Source organism: Rhynchophorus ferrugineus, unplaced genomic scaffold (genome assembly GCF_030347505.1).
Source record: "Rhynchophorus ferrugineus isolate W39M unplaced genomic scaffold, kcgeb_rfMv2 rfM1, whole genome shotgun sequence".
Classification (NCBI taxonomy): Eukaryota; Metazoa; Arthropoda; class Insecta; order Coleoptera; family Curculionidae; genus Rhynchophorus; species Rhynchophorus ferrugineus.
In genome coordinates, this window is record NW_027472580.1 from 20024348 (window position 1) to 20048594 (window position 24247).

The 24247-nt window shown below is 38.3% G+C and overlaps 1 protein-coding gene across 50 annotated transcripts; it reads left to right on the forward strand.

Moving 5' to 3' along the window:
* The first annotated feature begins 6063 nt into the window (after window positions 1-6063).
* Mhc (Myosin heavy chain) lies at window positions 6064-23938 on the forward strand. Of its 50 annotated transcripts, none has more exons than XM_076418630.1 (26): window positions 6109-6323; window positions 6885-7146; window positions 7871-8014; window positions 8614-8770; window positions 8835-8862; window positions 8982-9180; window positions 9243-9306; window positions 9366-9464; window positions 10180-10283; window positions 11400-11537; window positions 11611-11880; window positions 12145-12315; window positions 14406-14585; window positions 14647-14800; window positions 15165-15217; window positions 15785-15990; window positions 16117-16234; window positions 17217-17480; window positions 18593-18802; window positions 19203-19791; window positions 19850-20147; window positions 20271-20349; window positions 20852-22027; window positions 22091-22996; window positions 23105-23173; window positions 23458-23938. In XM_076418630.1, the coding sequence occupies exons 2-25, from the start codon at window positions 6943-6945 to the stop codon at window positions 23150-23152; spliced, it is 5859 nt and encodes a 1952-aa protein (XP_076274745.1). In that variant the 5' UTR covers window positions 6109-6323; window positions 6885-6942; the 3' UTR covers window positions 23153-23173; window positions 23458-23938. The 50 variants fall into 50 exon arrangements, with proteins under 50 accessions (XP_076274482.1, XP_076274612.1, XP_076274492.1 ...); XM_076418617.1 differs by lacking the exons at window positions 10180-10283; window positions 15165-15217; window positions 20271-20349 and adding exons at window positions 10745-10848; window positions 14917-14969; window positions 20522-20600; XM_076418627.1 differs by lacking the exon at window positions 10180-10283 and adding an exon at window positions 10745-10848.
* The last annotated feature ends 309 nt before the right edge of the window (window positions 23939-24247 follow it).

Below are 24247 nucleotides of genomic sequence, written 5' to 3' on the forward strand. Positions count from 1 at the left end.
AGTGCGCAATCTCTTGACTTCAATTCATACGACACAAAATATCCAAGCTTTTAGATAATTCGCATGTTATTCAATCGATAAATTTCTTGTATTATTCCCAACAATTCTATATATTCATCTTACGTCTTAGACAGATTATCATCAAGTAGCGCCTTCGTATCCTCGTCTTAAAATGTTTTTGACTTTTAAAACCTCTGCTTTACTCGGTTAAAATTAGTTGATAAGACTAACATACTGGAATTATATGACATTGAATGAATTAAATGTATCAAGGGTATTACCAATAGTCATTCGGGCTGAAGATTTAGTTGCTTAGATTAATAAATTGCATTTTTTTCTGTTGGTGTTAAATTTGATATTGGCCCATCACTAATGTTTACTGCATTTTTATTTATGCAATTTTCTTTCTAAGTTCATTGTAATTATGACAGAACTCATATCTCTTTTCTAGAGAATGTTTTGTTTTATTTACATAGGTTATAGACATTTTTATTTAACTCTATTTTTCCTTCAAATATAATTTGAAATATCTTAAATAAGCATGTCAGTAATCAGCGATAATTAATTCTATTGTACATACTATAGATTCGTACCTGTAAATATTTCTTTATGACTGTGTTATACTATTCTTTAGCTTAAGAAATGAATATATAACTGTATAATAATACCCGTTAATAAATGTGACAAATAAAAAAGGAAACAAGGTATTCGGGCAAATTTTGGTTTATATTAGGTTTATAACTAATTACAAATAATAAAGATATTCCCGTCTTAAATAGCATAGTGGAAAAGGCGACAGGATAGGCCCTCCTGCTGTAAGAATCCTGCTAGGGCATCGTCGTTAATATAAATAATATTAAATTATGAAATAATCTATTAATTATTAACATATATTAATGTTGAATAAAGTTAAATTCAACAATTAGAAAATATATAATTTTGTGCAAATAAATTTTTAAAAAATCTTTAAATATTCTATAAAGGTATGTAAATAATATTAGGTTAGTTAGGAGGTTTATTAGGAAGTTAAATTCGAAGTTCATTATCTAAAAATAGCAGGGGCAATAGCGTTATTGTATTAAAGGTCATTGTATAAGGACATTTTATATACCTTTTAAGGTCTCCTTTTTACCAAATCCGGATTGAACCTACAGTTTAACATGGGCTACAAACCACGGTCTTCGGCATTAATCCTACCGACTTGCCAGAAGAATCCCAGAAGTTTTCCGATCTTACCAAGCCTGGTTACTGGCGTGACTGGGATTTTTTTTCCTTGTCGAATTTTACATTTTTGCCTAGAACAATCACAAATATTAAACAACCACAAACATACATTTACGACCATGCCCCAGCAAGATTCGAACCCGCGACTACTTTTACCACTGTGCCAACCAAGCCCAGGCTGTATAAGGACTTGATGGCATTATAATATCTTAATCTCATCACTCTTAACAACTCAAAATGTTAGCAATATGTTTGCAATAACTTATTCTGAACACAAAAACATGATGTATTTACATTATGATTATCTTTTTTTTTTCTTGTACTGCAATGGTACCCTAAATATATGCGCACCATTGGATTACTTCCACCAAACAATTGATTAGTTTTGTTATTATCGGTTCATTGTTCTTGCATTTTGTAAATTTGTATTCCTCTATTTCGGCATTCTTTTTTCAACACAACATATGTCTTCATGCAACAACTTCTGTTTTCACCAATGTTACTTTATGGATTACGGTTACAGACATATGTTGATGCTACTTTCACTGTATGTACAATAATAATATTCGAATTAATTTTGACTTATGACTTTGACTTTAAATTAATTTGAGGATTATGAATTCATTTTAGACTTCAGATTCATTTTAGACATTTCATAAGACTTTCATAAAATCAAAGTGCTATTTTGAATAATCAAATTGTTTATATTAGTGTAGACTATCCTTTCTGATTTATTGAGCTGAATAAAACTACATAAGGAAAAAAGATCTGGTGAATATGGAGCAGATTGTGTTGGGGTGTTTAATGATTTTATGAGATTTTCAAATATGTTAGCACGTAAAAGACAATTTACAAAACTACGCGATTGAAAACAAATTGCATATCTAGTCATAAAAAATTTTGAAACCAGTTACTCTAATAAAATTATTTAACAATCTATAAACAAACATTATTTCAAAAATACGATCTCATATCTGGATAAATTCTAAGCAACATATCTATAAACAAGTAGTATAAGCAAACTTGAAATTCAAAGTCTATCACTACCCCGAAAGATAAACAACTTTTTTTTTATCAACATCGAGTGTTTGTTTTTGAGTGTTTTAAAATTCAACACACGTTGCTATTTCGCTATATAATTTCCAGTAATCTGATTTACGACTATTTTTTATTAAAAAAATTTATGGAAGATTTTAATATTTTGGGAAAAATATAAAGAGATTGGGACCTAGAAGTAGTTGTGGCAGATGAATCTGTCATTGTTTGTTGTAGATGACGTCGGAAATAGTTACAAATGCAATTTGTAAACGTGTATCCGATTCAGTATATAAAATTTAATTTTGATTAGTACTGATGGGCCATGTTGCCAATTGTATGCAAAATTCTTCAGAATATTAGTGAAAATGATTAGAGGTTATAATCAGGCATACGCTGTAGACCTACCGTCATAGTTGACACGGAAACATCATAAATTTTGATGGCGTTAATTATAGTTTTTTTCAGAGGGGCTATAGAATATGTTAGCAACCAATGAAATGAATCGGTAAAAACAACCGAATTATAAAAGAAAAACATCTAAATATCAGTTGAAAGGATCATTTTCCATCATGATAACGCTAATAAATTATATTAACCACCAAGTTTTGCAGTAGGAAGTAGAGGCATAATGGATTATTACGATTTAATAAAGACTATTATACTATAAAAATAGCATATAAATTATTTATTTAAAAACCTATTCTCATTATTATATCCAAACATTTGGTGTAATAGTAACCGATATATTCTAAATTATTTCTCAGATTCATTTGAAATTAAATGTTTACGGTAAATGTCGTGAAAATTTATGTTCTAGTACGTTTCTAAGCTATTTTATGCTACTATTGAACAGCGTGTTAACTGTGTTAGAATAATATTAATTAAATACTCAAGATAATAGGTTTTTTTAACATATTAAGTTTTATATTACTTTAATTGTTCGAATTTTTAAGACATTTCTTCTAAATATATTATAAAATATAATTTTTGTATGTAATATGCTTAATGTTTGCTCTGTCTAAAGCTGTCTATCTTCATATTTGAGGAAATTAATTAATTCCCTCTAAGTCCAAATTTGTATATTTAAACTTTGCATTTTGCCTTGCTTTTGAGTCATTGACACTGCACAACAAAAACTGAACATTTCTTTTACTTCATTATTAGATCCTTACTATTTTTGGATTAAGAGAAAACATAAAACCAAGGAAACAATTATTAGCTGTAGTTTTATGATAATAAATGATAATAGGGTAAATATATGCTAACAACGTTTAAACTGTGATTGCTCTTATTTAATTGACATTGGCAATAATATGACACCTACTAAACTGTTGAAAAAGTTATTTGGATTTATAAAAGAATCAATTGGCGGCTCATGAAATGTGTCTGAATATGAAGGATATAGAATAGCAGACAGAAGATTGCAGAATTTGACTGTTTGTTGATAATATTGCTTTGGCAGGCAGAAGGCAGAAGACAAAAATAGCAGTTATTTATGTGGTTGGTGGGTTCTTTCCAAACTCTAGGCACTGCGCAAGTCTTTGATGTTTTTTCATCAGATCATCTAAATGTATATATAATGAGATGGAGCCCATTATACATCCTGCATATCTATGTTTATGCGGAATTAATAACATATATTTTATCATTAATCTACCAAAAATTGAGCTGAGTAGTTACACATTTTCATGGTATGTTAACATAACAAATTTTACTAATATTCAAATATTCAAAATATTCAAAAACAAGATATTTTGCACAAATTACAACAAAAATGCTATGATACCCACTGAAACAACAGCATTACCTTTTATAACCTTCAAACAACAACTTTGAATAACTATTTTAATAGTTCACAGGTATACCAATAATGAAAAATGAATGATTTTTCGAAAATGGCGTAATTCAGCAGATTAAAATGCATGAGAATATGATATACATTACAATATAAATTAGAAAAACTCAAATAAAATAGAAAAAATGTAACTAAAGATTGTCTTTAAACAATTAACTGCTTAATATGGGATATTAATCTTCTTCCTTAATATATAAACAAAGAAACCTACTCTAATAGACTAGTATAGCACTAGTATTTTGATCTTCAGATGGTTAAAAATAATACTTTTAAACATTTTAATTTTTTTACTCTTTCAAACTTACTCAATGTTACGAAGTTACGCTTTTTCATTAATTTTATAAGTGTTTTTCCCAATTTTTGTTAAATAATTTTCTTTCAATCCTATTACTCGTATTCTATTTCGTGGATGAATTGAATGAATCACTTAAACCAATCTTTTAACGCTCTATTAGGGGAAATCCCCAACATAATACAAATATTTTCCATTATTCGGTACTGAATTGCTAGAAACTTTCTTTTATTTGAAACAGACTGTTGCCATTAGAGTCTATTAGAAAGTAATACATATTATAATTTATAATCAGTAAAAACTAATTAAAATCGTCTTAATCTCCAATAAGTCAATATTTCTTTTATTCTATTCATTTGGTTGTTTTTAACAATCAATATAATAAAAAATAGGATTGTGATTGCGATAAACACTTTTGAGTAATATTCTGCTTAAAATTCAACATATTGTAGTTACAATAAATAATGAGAAAAAACAAATGACCTCTTAACAGCATGGTAATGTTTACTACTGTAAAAATATAGTTGACTCAAGTGTGGTCTAAAAATCTAGATTCTTATGAGAAGATCAGCATCAAAAATACACAAAAATTCATACATAATAAATATCAGTTAATTGATTAAAATATAAATTTATTCTCTATCTCTCTCGCACCTTTAATAAATAATGTTATTCCCGTTTCATTGGAAGTTTCTTTTCGGCTGTTCCAATAATGCTTCCGCAATAATAGTCCAAAAATAGGTTGAATCACATGGCATCAAACAGTAGTGTGTTATATAAGTATTTTCGAAACTCATGAATTACGAATAATTTGATATAAGAACCGTAGATATTTTTTGTAGGAATGTATGAAATTTCAGAACATATGAAAATTGATCTGTTTCGCATACTGGTATAATAGACTGAGGGTTGTAAAAAATATATTTTTTATATTGATAAAACAAGATGAAGAAATGACTCAGTCATTGGTGCAATGGACAATAAATAAATAAGTGAATAATTTACATAACTAGGGAAATAATAATGACGATAATGAGAACAAGATAATAAAATATTATTTTCAATTATTATAAATTATAAAAGGAAAATGATAAACAAAATTTTAATTCGTTACATTTAACACGGATTTTATATGAATTACATGGAATTAAATATGAGTAATAGGGGGCAGGGATACTATTAATTATTGAAAGGAAATTTGAGTAAAGGTTATGTATAAATATCGATATTAAATTACTAAAGATGCAGGAATTATTATATGATAATTAATATGTGAATTGAGTGTGCAATCTTCCAGTAATTACACGTTACAGAACTACCCCTAGCAGTAACCCGGTGCCGTAATCGTCCGCGAATCCTTGACAACGTACCCCGATCCGGCCGAATTTCAAAATGTGAACCACTGGGTTAACAAACTCGAAATTCCCCTACCCGGTCGCCTTGTAAAGCCTTCTCCTTGCCTCCCGTCCAAAGCGACACCGAACTGGTGGTATTTTGGTCCACCGAGCCCGGTCTCTGAGCCTAAAAAGGGAGACCGAACGTTCAGTAACGGCAGGCGGGATTGGCCACGCGCGACGACCAATCGCGCGCCCCGTTACAACCCGGGATACTGTATCAGACATTTATATTTCCTGTCAGGACCCGAAACTATTCCAGACTGCCTTTTCGAACGTAAGTGTTGAATGTGTCCCGCACACATAGTGTGTAAATTTTTCTAACCATCACCATCTCACACCCAAACCTCTCAGGGGGTACGAATCGATACGCGTACACCCTTCCGGACTGTGTTCTGTGATTAAGTGCAACCCCGTTAGTGATTTCGTCGGCCGTCCAGTGCAGTAAATAAAACCGATCCCTTCGACTGTGGTTCCTGTGGGATACGTTGGACTAAATCTTGCATTCATCCCGGCTCTAGTTTGTACTATTATCATTACTATTAACAGTTATCCAGTAACACCGACGGCTAAGGCCTATCGTTACGCAACCAGAGTTCCAAAAATAGTTTCCAGAATTCCGACACGCGTTTGCTATGAACGGATTGAAAAACCAAAGAAGCGCGCGTCGGCCACTTCGCACGCCCGGATTGACAGGCGCGCCTTACATGGATGACGCCATCCGACGCCGATTCTATTTCGGCCACCTAGATGGCGTTATTTTCGTTTTTATTTTTCGGATAATGGCTGTTATCTAATAATAATCGGATGGAATGACGCGGTTTCTGCGATGTGGGCGGACATCTGGATATCAACTGCTGTTTTCCGAACACCGAGAAATAATATCACTCGGACAGAATCTGATTCATTATCATCACAGGAATAGAAACAAATATCTGGATTCTTTCGATTAGTTACAATTCGAACTGCAAATCGATCTTACTGACTGGGAAACGGGTCGCTTAATAACAGAAACGACAGAGCAAACTCAACACCATCCAAGAAGGAGAAGAAGGAGAAACTAATAGTGGTTCTTTTGCAGGAAGGCTCTAGGGCTGTTTATACGTGTCTCGATAGCCCCTTCGTAACCGTCCGTCAAGATGCCCAAGCCACAAGCTAACCCAGAGGATGAAGATCCCACCCCATACCTCTTCGTCTCCCTGGAACAGAAACGTATAGACCAAACCAAGCCCTACGATGCCAAAAAGTCTTGCTGGGTTCCGGACGAAAAGGAGGGTTTCGTTCTTGGTGAAATCAGGGGCACCAAGGGTGACCTTGTCACCGTCCTTGTCCCTGGTGGTGAGGTACGTCAATCAGATTTTCTTAGACAAATCATTGATGAGTCAAATCATAAAAAGGTCTTTTTATAGACGGCATTGGGAAAAACAATCCCAACTTATTTTAGAACGAAATTCATTATTATTTTTAAATATCTTAATGGATTCTTATAATAAATAATATAAATAATCAGAAAGAAAAATCATATGTTAGGTTCAGTTTGTCAACATTACTTTGATATAAAAATAACAATTTCTTCAACTATCGAATAAAATATAAATAATTTTAAATTAAAATATATCATTAACTTCTTGTATATTTCAATTTTATTAACTTGAATAACGCTTTAAATAATAAGGCTTCGAATGTAACAAAAGATTAAACCGCAACAAATTAAAACACAAACAAAATATACCAGAAGAAATTAATCGAATACTTAATTAAGGTTAGTCCCAAACGTTGAAGAAATTGAAGAACTGGTAAATTTAAGACGTTGCAGGTTTCTATAACCATACGATATCGATGGTCTCTTTATAACTATCATTTATGAGTATAGGAAAAGTCCTTTAAGAAAGAACTGGTCAACCAAGTCAACCCTCCCAAATACGAAAAAGTCGAGGACATGGCCGACTTGACTTACCTTAACGACGCCGCTGTATTACACAATCTCAAACAACGATACTACGCTAAACTGATTTATGTAAGTATCCGGGGAACCGTACTAATGCCGCCTTTTTATTCGCCACACAGGAAAAGAACTTCAAGAAGGAACAGGTGTCTCAAGTCAACCCTCCAAAATACGAAAAATGCGAGGATATGTCCAACTTGACCTATCTTAATGACGCTTCCGTCTTACACAACTTGAAACAACGTTATTATGCCAAACTTATCTACGTAAGTCCGTGATGGTTCGACAATGTCATCATCACCCTGTGGACGTCTTGGTGATACCGGCACTACACCGACCAAGAACATGTTTTGTTGTTTCCATGGATCCGACGATATATCCACCCTAAAAATTACTCTTTTGTTTCAATAATACGACAATAATTTACATTTTATCAATCAATCAAAGTTATCGTAAACAAAAGAGTAATTTCCGTTTTACGTTAACACAATTCGTTCCACCATACTTCAAGGCCAACTACTGTAGCCGACAAAGTGGACTGACCCCTTTTGATATACTAACCCCCTTTATATTTAAAGTCTTCAAATCAGTTTCAAACTGGATAAGACGATTTTCTTCTTCCCTCGCTTCGATCTGAATAGTTTTCAGACCGAAGCGCTCTCTTTTCTTTCTTAACGTACCATTACTATAAACGTTCTTGGTACTGTTTGATTTTCTTTATGTATCCATCAACAAGTCCATTAACGTTCTGGATACTGTTATTGTTTTATTTTCGCCAAGATCGCAAAATGATACTTAAAATTGATCTTGGTGCGTGTGTTCAATCGCGAAGTGTGCTTGTATTTATCGATAATGATGTTTATAGACCTACTCTGGACTTTTCTGCGTTGCCATCAATCCCTACAAGCGTTTCCCTGTATACACCAACCGTTGCGCTAAGTTGTACCGTGGTAAGAGGCGTAATGAAGTTCCACCCCACATTTTCGCCATTTCTGACGGTGCTTACGTCAACATGTTGACCAGTAAGTCGTTCTCGTGATGTTTTCCATCAACCAGAAACTAATCGATGTATTTCCTTCCTTACAGATCATGAAAATCAATCTATGTTGATTACGTAAGTATTTTTCACCGTACTTTATCTGTACCTCAATGCCGTATCACTAAGTGTCCCGGCAATGAGTGCAGGAGTCTGTCTCTCATGGACGACTATTAAAATGCTCTTTTCATCAACAGTGGTGAATCTGGTGCCGGAAAAACTGAAAACACGAAAAAGGTAATTGCGTACTTCGCCACCGTCGGTGCCTCCACCAAGAAACCATCTGAAGAACAACAGAAGAAGGGTACCCTTGAAGATCAGGTCGTACAAACTAACCCCGTACTTGAAGCCTTCGGTAACGCCAAGACCGTCCGTAATGACAACTCTTCTCGTTTCGTGAGTACCATCAACTTAACATTTAAATCGCAAAAATTATAATGACATTTCTTGATGTTTAGGGTAAATTCATCCGTATTCACTTCGGCCCCACTGGTAAATTGGCTGGTGCTGATATTGAAACTTGTGAGTAGACTTCAAGAGAACTTCTTCGACTCGATATACTGAACGATGTCTCTGTTTAGATCTGCTGGAAAAGGCTCGTGTCATCTCCCAACAGTCATTGGAAAGATCTTACCACATTTTCTACCAGATCATGTCTGGTGCCGTCTCTGGACTTAAGGGTAAGAAAAATTGTTTCGAGAATTACAGGTTTATAGTAATAGTGTCTCGAATATTCATCTATAAATTTATTCAATTTAGGAATGTGTTGTTTATCCGAAGACATCAAAGACTACTATTATGTTTCTCAGGGAAAATTAACTATTCCCAATGTGGATGATGGTGAAGAATTGACTCTCACTGATGTAAGTGGGTTACAATAACCCACAATCTCTTCTAGTTTTTCTTTTTCGATTTTTTCCAAGTTTGCACCATCCATCCCCAAACTGAGTTTAAGTAATATAGGACAATGATATGTCAATACCCCATTTTCTTTAAATCGATCTGTAAATCCAATCGATAACACCCCGTACACCTTTTTATAGATATGTGCTTGTTATCGAACAACGTTATGGATTACAATTATGTTGCCCAAGGAAAAACTACCATTCCCAATGTCGACGATGGTGAAGAATGTAGATTAACAGATGTAAGCGCCCAAAAGATCCGAAACGCTATCTGTTTTCTTTCCCCTTAGTTTTACTCTTGTTTCATCGAGGATCCGGTCTCTGAGAACCACAGACTTGGTTTCCTTTAGCCCGGTAGCTTACCATCCAACACAGAACAACACCACCAAAGTTATACTACGTTACAAAACCGCTGTTAATAGGGCACCATGAACGTGTCCCTTTTAACGGCGTTAACTACAGCCACAATAAACTTGATCCTCTTTTATAGCCCAATGTTTATTGTCCAATAACATCAACGAATACAACTTCGTAGCCCAAGGCAAAACCACCATTCCTAACGTGGATGATGGTGAAGAATGTAGATTAACAGATGTAAGCGGATGAAGGAGCCATCACGCTACCCGATCTTGTGCTAATATCATCCAATTTTGTTTTGATTTTGTTTAGGAATTTTACATAATGAAATATCTGGTGATGTTTCTTGTGAACGATCTCGGATTTGTTTGCGGCTTGTTAATTTTTAGTAACAATTCTTTCTTATACATCCCGATATCGTTCACATATGTACAAATTCTTTTGTGATTCGGACAAGTCGAAATCAGACATCGACCTCTGAAGGAATGTTAATTCCATCCCACAATGTTTATTAGTTTGTTGAGTTTTTGCTTAAAATGGAGGTTCGAAGGACCGAACTTTCCAAATCCCTATACAGCGAATGAAATGACTTGAATACATTTTAAACAGACACAAATGTATCGATTGTACAAGTACATATATATTACTTCAATACTTGTACGTTTATCGCTTACTTAAAATTAATCCCTTTGCCGTAGAAATATGTTTGTTATCTAATAACATTATGGATTACCACTTTGTATCGCAAGGAAAGACTAAAATTCCATCTGTAGACGATTCGGAAGAAATGAGACTTACAGACGTAAGTCATCCACTAACCCAAACACCACCAAACAACTTAACACATATAAATGTTTTTTTTTTTTCATAGGAGAACATTACTGGGCATATTTTATTTTACTTATTTTATTATTATTTCGCAGCTTTACCGCAAAATTATCATTATACCCGTAATATAGCACAAATATAAATTATAGAAAACTCGAGGTATCATGATAATTACTTTAATAACGCTTAAGTCTGAAGGGATCAACATTTTCTCGTTCTTTAACAGATATTTGCTTTTTGTCGAATGACATATACGACTACCACTATGTGTCGCAAGGTAAAACCACAATTCCTAATGTCGATGACAAAGAAGAAATGCAGCTAACGGATGTAAGTTTCAAGCACCCTCGCTGTATTATTTTTTGTTTCCTTTGTGGTGGATGTTTGATCCCGGTCAGGTATATGTCTAAAGCTTTTTATTATCCAGCTTATCATCTATAATACGTATCGATGAGCTTGTCCTAAACACCTATAATACACCTATCGGGACCCGGACTGATTTTCTTTTCTCTCAACGAAATATAGGAAGCCTTCGACATTCTTGGTTTCACTCAAGAAGAAAAGAACGACATCTACAAGATCACCGCCGCTGTCATGCACATGGGTACCATGAAATTCAAACAAAGAGGTCGTGAAGAACAGGCTGAAGCCGATGGCAGTGCTGTGAGTGTCTTTCGCGGCGTCGCCGTACCGATGATTCGCGAGCAGATCTGACTCGACCATCTTCACATTTCAGGAAGGTGAGAATGTCGCCAAATTGTTGGGCGTTGACGCTCAAGCCCTGTACACTGCCCTCGTCAAGCCCAGGATCAAGGTCGGTAATGAATTCGTCACCCAGGGTCGTAACGTATCCCAGGTCACCTACTCCGTCGGTGCCATGTCCAAGGCCATGTTCGACAGGCTCTTCAAATACTTGGTCAAGAAATGTAACGAAACTTTGGACACCAAACAAAAGAGACAACACTTCATTGGTGTACTGGATATCGCCGGTTTCGAAATCTTCGATGTAAGTTTACAACATTCACACACATCACAAAATGAAATTACCTAAACCATAACATACTTTCTCTTTCATATATATATTTATACTTGACAAGTCCTGTACATGGTGGAAACATTTCTCTTTCAGCAATTTACTATAGAGTTAAGTTACACTGTATGATTGTTTGGTGAATGCGACAGGAGAGATACGATAAGCAAGAACTCCTCTTTACTTTTTTACAGTTCTATATTATGCAGTTAATTTTTATTTTTTTTTGCAAATCACCAGTATAACGGCTTCGAACAGCTTTGCATTAACTTTACTAACGAAAAGCTTCAACAATTCTTCAACCATCACATGTTTGTGTTGGAACAAGAAGAGTACACCAGGGAGGGTATAGTGTGGCAGTTCATCGATTTTGGAATGGATCTGGCCGCTTGTATCGAACTTATTGAAAAGGTTAGCTTGGCTTTATTAACATTAAACTTGCACTTCTCCTGCGCAAGGTAAGCTTAATCCTGCATGTTCTTTCTTCGATTTAACAGACCTATTGTCACAACAGTAATTATTTTCTTGCCAGTACAACGGTTTAGAACAGTTGTGCATTAACTTCGCGAACGAAAAACTTCAGCAATTCTTCAACCATCACATGTTCATATTGGAACAGGAAGAGTACAAACACGAGGGAATCAATTGGGTTTTCATCGATTTTGGTATGGATTTGGCAGCGTGTATTGAGCTGATCGAGAAGGTAGATGTATCTGTCTAAGAAGTGATTCCTGTTGTATCGACTTGTATATATGTCAGCGTCCCGAGTGTATGTATGTGTGGTAAATGTAATAAACAAAACGATACTGGTATGAATTATGTGCAAAGTATAGCTGTAAAAATATGTTTTTTGTATGTGTATAGTACAACGGGTTTGAGCAACTTTGTATCAACTTTACCAACGAAAAGTTGCAACAATTTTTCAACCATCACATGTTCGTCCTGGAACAGGAAGAATACAAAATAGAGGGTATCGATTGGGTCTTTATCGATTTCGGTATGGATCTAGCCGCTTGTATTGAACTGATTGAAAAGGTAATGACCCCGACCCGGTCGCCCATCTTGAGAGCTTACAGCGTAGCAGAATGAACCGGCACCGTCCATGGTGACAGTGTAACATATTGGTCTTGCAGGATACAACGACCAAATTGTATAGAGTAGCGTGTCCCTCTCACCAGATTCCACCAATGAGCAGGGAACTGTGAATCGTTTTTTGTTTTGTGTTGACGTAGTTTTTTTGCATTGTCCCTTGTAGTTCAACAGCTTTGAACAGCTCTGCATCAACTTCACCAACGAGAAGTTGCAACAATTCTTCAACCATCACATGTTCGTTCTCGAACAGGAAGAATACAGCCGTGAAGGTATCCAATGGACCTTCATCGATTTCGGTATGGATTTAGCCGCCTGTATTGAGTTGATCGAAAAGGTAATTGAGACGAGCGCAACTCAAGATCCGGCTAATTCCGACGCCAACTTGTTGTCAATGTATTTTATTATCGCCTTTGTGTTTCGTGCGAAGTAGTACTGTTGTCTCCAGCGGATTCCACCTAATGTACAGGATGATGAATCACTCGAGGCACTGTAGTATATTTGTTTTTGTTTTTGTCCATGTGTAGTTCAACAGCTTTGAACAGCTCTGCATCAACTTCACGAACGAAAAACTTCAACAGTTCTTTAACCATCACATGTTCGTACTCGAACAGGAAGAATACCAACGTGAAGGTATTGAATGGGCCTTTATTGATTTCGGTATGGACTTAGCCGCCTGTATCGAACTCATTGAAAAGGTAGATCGACATGGGATGATTACCTAACCAAAGCTCGTACAACGATATTTTCTTTCATAATCCTCAATTTAGAACGACTTTAACTCAACTTTAACTACTACTCTTTTAATATTTCTTATTACTATTATAATCGTAATTAATTAATTTAGCTATATTAAGTATAGAAGTAATTAAACGCTTAAATACTTGAGTATTAACATGAAGGTTGCTAATAAAGAACTATATAAAAAGTGACTAATGCTTACATCCTTTTTCTAGGCAGTTAAAGGGTTGTGTTTAATAACTTGCGCTAACCACTCTTAAAATGTTGTTTCAGTTTAATGGCTTTAATCAACTGTGTATAAACTATTCGAATGAAAAGCTTCAACAGTTTTATAATCATTATACGTTTATCTTGGAACAAGAGCAATATAAAATCGAAGGAGTGCCTTGGAACTTTATCGATTTTGGCTTGGATTTACAGCCTTGCATTGACTTGATCGAAAAGGTACTTAGATCGAGTTACTCCCGAGTAGAACCTTCCTTCACCCGATAGACTATGCACAGTTAACCGATAAGAGTTTTTGCTTGCTTTATTCTTACGCACTTGGCACCGTAAAGGTAGGATATGAAGATGAACTAGCAGAAAATTGAATTGGCGTCGATACCATGGACTCCAATTCAACCACAACGAATGCTCTTCGCCATCTAATACCCACTTTCTTCCATATCTAGCCTATGGGTATCTTGTCCATCCTTGAAGAAGAATCTATGTTCCCCAAGGCTACCGATCAGACCTTCGTTGAAAAATTGAACACCAATCACTTGGGCAAATCTCCCAACTACCAGAAACCAAAACCACCAAAGCCCGGTCAGCAAGCTGCCCACTTCACCTTGGGTCACTACGCTGGTAATGTAAGTATTGAACGTCGAGTTGATTTTTGATCTGTATATTGAGGACTATGTGTTGGTTTAGGTACCATACAATATCACCGGTTGGTTGGAAAAGAACAAGGACCCTCTGAACGACACCGTCGTTGACTTGTTCAAGAAGGGTACCAACAAGCTCTTGGTCGAAATCTTCGCTGACCATCCTGGTCAATCCGGTGGTCAAGATGCTGGCGGCAAAGGTAACAAAGAATGATTCTCATCATACAAACCGATCCTTTTCAATTGATATATATTTATTATTTATTTTATTTCATCATAACTATATCTTCTCTAAATCATTTAATTTCAAATTTAGGAGGAAAGAGAACCAAGGGTTCTGCCTTCCAGACTGTATCAGCTATGTACAGGGTAAATACTCTGAATACTCATAAGATGCTGAGCTCAGAGCTATTGCCTCTATCTCCATATCTTTACCTCAAATATAACCGTTAATTTTCTCTACCTCTCATCGCAGCAACATACCCAACATCCCAAATATGATCGTGATTCGCCTAATCATTTAAAACAATGAAAGCTTTATGTGTTTTTTGCATATTTTTATAGGTGGCCGTGGCAAGAAGGGTGGTGGTTTCGCTACCGTATCTTCTGCCTACAAGGTACGTCTCACAAAATTCGAATAGAAAAAACAAACAATTTTTGTCACTTTTTGTGTATCGTTCCAAACACCGTACCTCAAGGAACCCTGTTCTTTTTTTACTGTTGATTTTTCATAGGTTGTCTTCTCTCTTGAACCATACAAGGAGCAACTCTCTGTCATTTTTATGTGATTATTTTGTTTTGTTGACCGACCAGTCGTAAGAAATACTATTAGTTCTGGTTGTGTTTAAACGAGATTGATATTAAATATTTTCTCTGTTGAGGAAAAAACTATTAACTAATACTTAACATTAACTCGAGGTCGAAACTATCGAGAAAAAAAAATTAAAAGAAAACTTGGAACCTCCAAGTCCCGTTTCTTGTAATTAACATGAAAAATTATCGTTCTACCATTTCCTGAAAGAAAATGGCCACCAAGAACTCGAACGTTGATTTTAATCGAAACTGACTAACGTTTGATACTAAAGCTGTATCCTTGCAGCAATGCTTTTTTTACTGACCAATAATCTATACTAACCGAGTAAGCAGTACTAAGGATGAAACTAACGAAAAACGTTATGCTATAGGAACAATTGAACAATTTGATGTCCACCTTGAGAGCTACCCAACCTCACTTCGTCCGTTGTATCATCCCCAACGAATTGAAACAACCCGGTGTCATTGACTCTCACTTGGTAATGCACCAACTGACCTGTAACGGTGTACTTGAAGGTATCCGTATTTGCCGTAAAGGTTTCCCCAATAGGATGGTCTACCCTGACTTCAAACTTCGGTAAGTTTACTTTGTAGTTTTTTTTAAAATTAGAATCAATAATAATCTTAAAATATTTTATTAAATTTATCTATAATATTCATCGAGCTATATTGAATCCTAACGCTATATTTTGGCGTTATCTAGTTACATGATCTTAGCACCTTCCACGATGGCTAAAGAAAATGATCCTAAAGAAGCCGCTAGAAAATGTCTGGAAGAGATCAATTTAGATCCAGAAAGCTACAGAGTTGGACACACCAAGGCAAGACGATTGTTTCGTCCTTGTACCTTGTACAAAAACAATCCCATACACGTAAACATATCACAAGTAGTTTCTGAAATGACTCAGAAACAGACTTGATTTTGTCATTTTTTAATCGAAACACGAATGAGTTACTTATGATATGAGTGAACCCTGTGTCCAACGTTTCTCTCCGTCTGTATATACATTTATGATTTTCTTGTAAATATTGTCACTGCTACCTCAGTAGTTTTAAAATGTTTTGAAGGATTTTACCCCTGTATTGTTATTATCATGCTACCCTGTTTTATGTAGTTACAAAATCTTGAACCCATCTGGTGTCGCTAAGGAATCTGACCCCAAAAAGTGTGCTGATGTCATCCTGCAAGCCACCAACCTTGATGGTGAATTGTACCGTCTAGGTCACACCAAGGCATGTCCCATGTTTTATACAATGTTTTGTTTTTGTTTTTTTTTGTATCCCAAAACAATTCAATGTAGCACAAAGGACTGGCTACAGAATGTACCCTATTCCCCATCCTCCTCGACCTATATTTTGAACAATATTGTAAAGTAAATAACGCTCGTTATACTTTCCGTTGATACAAGACCAAATTGGAAAGGATAGGCTATATTTGTGTTTTTGAAAGATTGTAACTCTTGACTTCTTGCGTGAATCAGATACAAAATTCTGGCCGCAAGCTTGATCAAGGATACCATGACAGCTGAAAAAGCAGCCGAGGTCATTCTGGACTTCATACAGCTTGAGAAAGAACAATTTAGATTGGGCAAAACCAAGGTAGAACCTACTGACATACTTCAATGGTTTTGCTGCTTCCGCTCTGTCCTTTGCCTGCTTTCTTTTAACCGTTTTAACGCTCACAATCCTCAATTAATCGTGTCCTATATCGATAACGCCTTAGGCAATATATCTAACCCCAATAAAATGGGAATCGTCAATTTGATGGACCGTATCTAACACATGGTATCATGAAAAATATAGGTATTCTTCCGTGCTGGTGTTCTGGGTCAGATGGAAGAACTTCGTGACGAACGTCTGGGCAAGATCGTAACATGGATGCAATCTTGGATCAGAGGTTACCTCTCCAGAAAGGAATTCAAGAAGCTGCAAGAACAACGTTTGGCTCTCCAAGTCTGCCAGAGAAACTTGAGGAAATACCTCAAGCTCAGGACCTGGCCATGGTACAAATTGTGGCAGAAGGTCAGACCACTCCTCAACGTCACCCGTATCGAGGATGAGATCGCCGTAAGTGTCCTACAGGAGATTTCAAACGGACTTCAGTCGGCGACGGTTGTGACCTGCAATAAAATTTATTTTCTTAAACGCGGTTGTCTGAAAATGTTCTAATGAATCACATTTTTGTTCATCATAAAAACATCTGAGGCGAAACACCGCGAGCCCACCTAAATTTGGAGTTCAGGCCTTCTTTTTCTGTTCGCATGAGTAATAATCTTAGTCATAAACATCCAAGAATGCGAGTTAAAAATATGATGGATATTCGTCGGAATGATATAACAAATAATCGAGTCGGAGGAAAAGAAAGAAAAACATTTTTACCGATTCTCGTTCTAAACAAACCCGTAACGGATTGTTATCGTTTATTGATGTTTCGAAAAGCCGCGTTGTTTTTCGTAAGAAACTGGATACCGCCTAAATATAGATGGTCTCGAAGGATTTTTCCGTTGGATTACTTGATCTTCTTAAAATAAATTATTTCGTACATACCCGCAGACTGTTTATAAGATTTGGCGGAGATTAATACGCGCGCTTCCAAATAACCTGACCTGTATTGGGAAACGATGTTTACGCGACGAGGATGTCGATTTTTTTTTTCGGACGAGGTAACTAATTTAATCACCTGTGCAGCCGACGCCTGATTGGCTAAATATAAAATCTGATATCTTCCCCTCCCACTCTCGTCTATTTATGTCAAAGTGTGTCGATGGTGAGGCATATTTCCACAATTTTTCGTCTTCCTCCCACGTCGATGACTCTTCCCCCAAGACTTCAAATCGCTGCGATCGCGGACCAGTCGAGTTCGCAAGAAAGAGGCGAGCGCCACTTGCCTCAGCGCATCGTCCGATTAAACACTTCATCCGAACCCTTCCGCCTTGTGTATCGACATGGCTTCGGTGGCGAGCAACGAACAAGAACTGGCGGAACGCGCTGATACGACGAAACCCACTGACGAACAGAAGAGTAAAAAGACGAAACGCGCGAAAAGTACCGTGGCGGAACCCTCCGATCAACCGTCGCCCTCCGAACCCGTTCACAAGAGCCGCAGCAGCTCTCCGAAAATCGATCCTCACTTGGTCGCTTTAGAACGAAGTTATCTACAAAAAGAATCCGAATTACAGAAATTGGAAGAGAAGGCCGCCAAAGCCCAGGAAGCCTTCGAACGTGAAGAAAAAGCCAAGAAGGAATTGGAAGCCCTCTACGCCAAACTGTTGGCCGAAAAGACCGAGCTGTTAGCCACCTTGGAGGGAGAAAAGGGAAGCTTGTCCGAAACCCAGGAAAGGGCCAACAAATTGCAAGCCCAAAAGAGCGACCTCGAATCTCAATTGCAGGTAAGAACTTTTTTTTTTTAAATCAATAATATAAAAAAATCGGAAACTTTGGAAAATATCAAAAGCAATCAAATATGCCGTCGTATATTTTTCTTTTGGTGCCCACATAAAATCCGAACGAAATGTGTAAACATATTCGGCTTGTTTTTTTAACGATTTCTATAAATACCCCAAGATATTTTCGCGAAGAAAAAATAGTTTCGATGTGAAACGAGTTGGACGTCCTTCGGTGCGATCTTTCATTAGTTCTCGACGTTATTAATTTTTTAATAACCCTTGGCCGATGTTCAAAGATGATTAGGAATCGTTAAAGAATATTTGCTACATTTTATTGGCGCCGATCCAAACCGGTACATGTCCCAATTTTACCTGTACTAAATGACACTGATATCTATTAAAGGAAACTCAAGACCGCTTGAGCCAAGAGGAAGACGCCCGCAACCAGTTGGTGCAACAGAAGAAGAAACTCGAACAGGAAATCTCCGGCTACAAGAAGGACATCGAAGACTTGGAACTCAATCTCCAGAAGTCCGAACAAGACAAGGCTACCAAGGACCACCAGATCAGAAACTTGAACGATGAGATCGCCCACCAAGACGAACTCATCAACAAGTTGAACAAAGAGAAGAAACTGTCCGGCGAGAACAGCCAGAAGATCGGTGAAGAACTCCAGGCCGCCGAAGACAAGGTTAACCACTTGAACAAGGTTAAGGCCAAATTGGAACAGACCCTCGATGAATTGGAAGACTCTCTTGAACGCGAGAAGAAACTCCGCGGTGACGTTGAGAAATCCAAGAGGAAGGTCGAAGGTGACTTGAAACTGACCCAGGAAGCCGTCGCCGACTTGGAACGCAACAAAAAGGAATTAGAACAGACCATCCAACGCAAAGACAAGGAAATCTCATCACTGACCGCTAAATTGGAAGACGAACAATCCGTTGTAGGCAAGACACAGAAACAGATCAAGGAACTCCAGGCCCGCATTGAAGGTAAACTTGTCGTCTTGTTTAGGTATACGGTGGTCCCATTGAATCGGCTTTGTTGCAGAACTCGAAGAGGAAGTTGAAGCCGAACGTCAAGCCCGCGCTAAAGCCGAAAAGCAACGCGCTGACTTGGCTCGCGAACTCGAGGAATTGGGCGAACGCCTAGAAGAAGCTGGCGGTGCTACCTCTGCTCAAATCGAGCTCAACAAGAAGAGAGAAGCCGAACTTGCCAAGCTCCGTCGTGACTTGGAAGAAGCCAACATCCAACACGAAGGCACCCTCGCTAACCTCCGCAAGAAGCACAACGATGCCGTATCCGAAATGGGCGAACAAATCGACCAACTCAACAAGCTCAAGGCCAAGTACGTATATCCACATATATACACATCATCATCAGTAATCACCATATCTTATACGAACATACAAACTATTTCACAGGAAATGACTTAAGTAGAATATATTTTTAAAAATACGAATAAATCTAGGGCTGAAAGAGACCGTGCCAGTATTTACCAAGAACTCCAGCAGACTCGCGGTGCAGTCGATCAAGTTGGAAGGGAGAAGGTACTAGAAAAACCCAGCACGTCCACACAGTCTGGTTCTCTCTCTGTCTACTTTGTTGCCCTTTTTCTCACTTGTACATATTGTAGTTTTATTACCTTTACTTCGTTTTTTTTCACTGTTCGTTCGTCTTTTGTGATTAGATAGTTGTTAAATGTGTTGTCTTGTCCTGTAGGGCTGAAAAAGAAAAGGCTCAATACTTCGGCGAACTTAACGACCTCCGTGCATCCGTCGACCATTTGGCTAACGAAAAGGTACAGAAAGGACAGCCGCTTTTGTCAGCCATCTAATGTTGTCTTTTAGGATTTTTACGTATACTTTTTAGCGATGCATAACAACCAGAATTTACGCTCTATCAGCTTTGTCCAGTGTCCTAACTTAGTTCTATCTGCCAGCTTATAATACTCGTAGTACCACTACGGTAAAACACGCTTAATTTTGTGTTATTTTTAGTGTTTCACCCACAATCAGTGGACGGTATCTCTAACGATCATTTAACTCGCAGGCTGCCATTGAAAAGGTCTCCAAACAATTGACCCAACAATTGAATGACGTCCAAGGCAAACTCGACGAAACCAACCGCACCCTCAACGACTTCGACGCCGCCAAGAAGAAGCTGTCCATTGAGAACTCCGACCTCCTCAGACAGCTCGAGGAAGCCGAATCCCAGGTATCTCAGCTCAGCAAGATCAAGGTATCGCTCACCACCCAATTGGAAGACACCAAGAGATTGGCCGACGAAGAGAGCCGCGAACGCGCTACCCTCCTCGGCAAGTTCCGCAACTTGGAACACGACTTGGACAACATCCGCGAACAGGTTGAAGAAGAAGCCGAAGCCAAGGCTGACATCCAACGCCAACTTAGCAAGGCTAACGCCGAATCTCAACTCTGGCGCCAGAAATACGAATCCGAAGGTGTCGCCCGCTCCGAAGAGCTCGAGGAGGCCAAGAGGAAGTTACAGGCCCGTCTCGCCGAAGCCGAAGAGACCATCGAGTCCCTCAACCAGAAGGTTGTAGCCCTCGAGAAGACCAAGCAACGTTTGGCCACTGAAGTCGAGGACTTGCAATTGGAAGTCGACCGCGCCAACGCCATTGCCAACGCCGCCGAAAAGAAACAGAAGGCCTTCGACAAGATCATCGGAGAATGGAAGCTCAAGGTCGACGACCTCGCTGCCGAACTCGACGCCAGCCAGAAGGAATGCCGCAACTACTCCACCGAATTGTTCAGACTCAAGGGCGCCTACGAAGAAGGCCAGGAACAACTCGAAGCCGTACGCCGCGAGAACAAGAACCTCGCCGACGAAGTCAAGGACTTGCTCGACCAGATCGGCGAAGGCGGACGCAACATCCACGAGATCGAAAAGGCCAGGAAGCGCTTGGAAGCCGAAAAGGACGAACTCCAAGCCGCCCTCGAGGAAGCCGAAGCCGCCCTCGAACAGGAAGAGAACAAAGTATTGCGCAGCCAGTTGGAATTGTCTCAGGTACGCCAAGAGATCGACAGGCGCATCCAAGAGAAAGAGGAGGAATTCGAAAACACCCGCAAGAACCACCAACGTGCCCTCGACTCCATGCAAGCCTCCCTCGAGGCCGAAGCCAAGGGTAAGGCTGAGGCTCTTCGCATGAAGAAGAAGTTGGAAGCCGACATCAACGAATTGGAAATCGCTTTGGACCACGCCAACAAGGTAAGGCCAATGTCATTTGTTCGCACAATAAAACCCCGATGCTGACGAGTTTCATCATTCTAGGCTAACGCTGAGGCCCAAAAGACCATCAAACGCTACCAACAACAACTCAAGGACACCCAACAAGCCCTCGAGGAAGAACAACGCGCCCGTGACGAAGCCCGCGAACAATTGGGTATCTCCGAACGTCGCGCCAACGCCCTCCAAAACGAATTGGAAGAATCCCGCACTCTCTTGGAACAAGCCGACCGCGCCCGCCGCCAGGCTGAACAAGAATTGGGAGACGCCCACGAACAGCTCAACGACCTCGCTGCCCAGAACGCTTCCCTGTCCGGTGCCAAGAGGAAGTTGGAGACCGAACTCCAGACCTTGCATTCCGACCTCGACGAACTTCTCAATGAGGCTAAGAACTCCGAAGAGAAGGCCAAGAAGGCCATGGTCGACGCTGCCCGTCTCGCCGACGAGTTGCGCGCCGAACAGGACCACGCCCAGACCCAGGAGAAACTCCGCAAGGCCCTCGAGAGCCAGATCAAGGACCTCCAGGTCCGTCTCGACGAAGCCGAGGCTAACGCCCTCAAGGGAGGCAAGAAAGCCATCGCCAAGCTCGAACAGCGCGTCAGAGAGTTGGAGAACGAATTGGACGGCGAACAGAGGAGACACGCCGACGCCCAGAAGAACCTCAGGAAATCCGAACGCCGCATCAAGGAGCTCAGCTTCCAGGCCGAAGAGGACCGCAAGAACCACGAGCGCATGCAAGACACTGTTGACAAGCTCCAGCAAAAGATCAAGACCTACAAGAGGCAGATTGAGGAAGCCGAAGAAATCGCCGCCCTCAACTTGGCCAAATTCCGCAAGGCCCAACAAGAATTGGAAGAAGCCGAAGAACGTGCCGACCTCGCCGAACAAGCCATCGCCAAGTTCCGCGCGAAGGGACGTGCAGGATCCACCGCCAGAGGAGCCAGCCCAGCTGTAAGTATCAATTTATTTTAATATACAACAATTCCACACTATTCTCGCCACCACTAACATCAAACATACAGAATAAGAACATTAAAACTAATTGAATATTATTATTAGCCTCAAGGGAATAAACCAAATCGCTTACCAATAATTGCTATCGAGTAACTCCACTTCTCTCTATAATTTGTAAGTCAGGTATCAACGTTTTTCTTTCTGCGTATGTAAATACGTCCTTTTGTCTTTATACAGTTTTTGTCCTTTCATCAAAACTGCTTATAGGCCAGGTCTTGTACTGTACGAAAAAGATCTAGTTAGTAAACGTTGTTTTTTATATTGTTTTGATCGGAACCAAATTCAAAAAACAACACGTAAATGTAGTGGTAAAAAGCTTTGAATTTGATTCCTATTTGTAAAATATTTGTTATAATAAGGCGAGATTTTTAACTCATGTTTTTCTTATTATTTTCCAGCCAAGACAGCGTCCTCAATTGGGTGAAGGTGGTCTTTTCCCTCCAAGGTTCGACCTCGCCCCTGAAAACGAATTTTAAATTTGCGCTGTGTTAGTTTAAATCAAAATTCGAACTCTAATCGCGGTCTTACCACTCCTGCCGCGTGTGTATTTTAATATTTAATTATTACATTTTTTATTTATTTTTTTTTGTTTTTTTTTCGTTTAATTTTTTGTCAATTAGAAGTATGATTCCGTTGTTTCATCGAAAAGAAAAACATTATTAAAATCGTCTATGAGAGCGTTTGATGGGAAAGCCAAGAAAGAAGGTTCGAGAAAGAGACACGTATTACCATCATAGCAGCCTTTGTTCTTTGTGTTTTCTCAGAGAACGCGTTACAAATCCAACGGTGTATTTTGTAAAAAGTCCAGGTATTTAACTATTATTGTATGTGTGAATATGTTGTATGATATAAGGCACAAAATAAACAAGTTATATCGTTCTTTTATTTCGTTTTTTCATTATTCGTTCTACCATGTTATTCGTACACCCAAAATAATTAGATACATTTAAAATATGATACATAGAACTCGTGAATCCGATAATAGGGCAACTACGACTTCTCTCCTCATTCCACTAAATCCATATTTAATTTCCTCTAGACCACTATAGTCCAACGACTAACTCAGACTTACTTACGGGCTGACAAATATCTGAAGCACCTTCTCGGAAGATAACACAAACAGATATATCGGTCTTTTGAAATAATACTAACTAGTACTACCACCATATTAATGTTATGAATCACTTA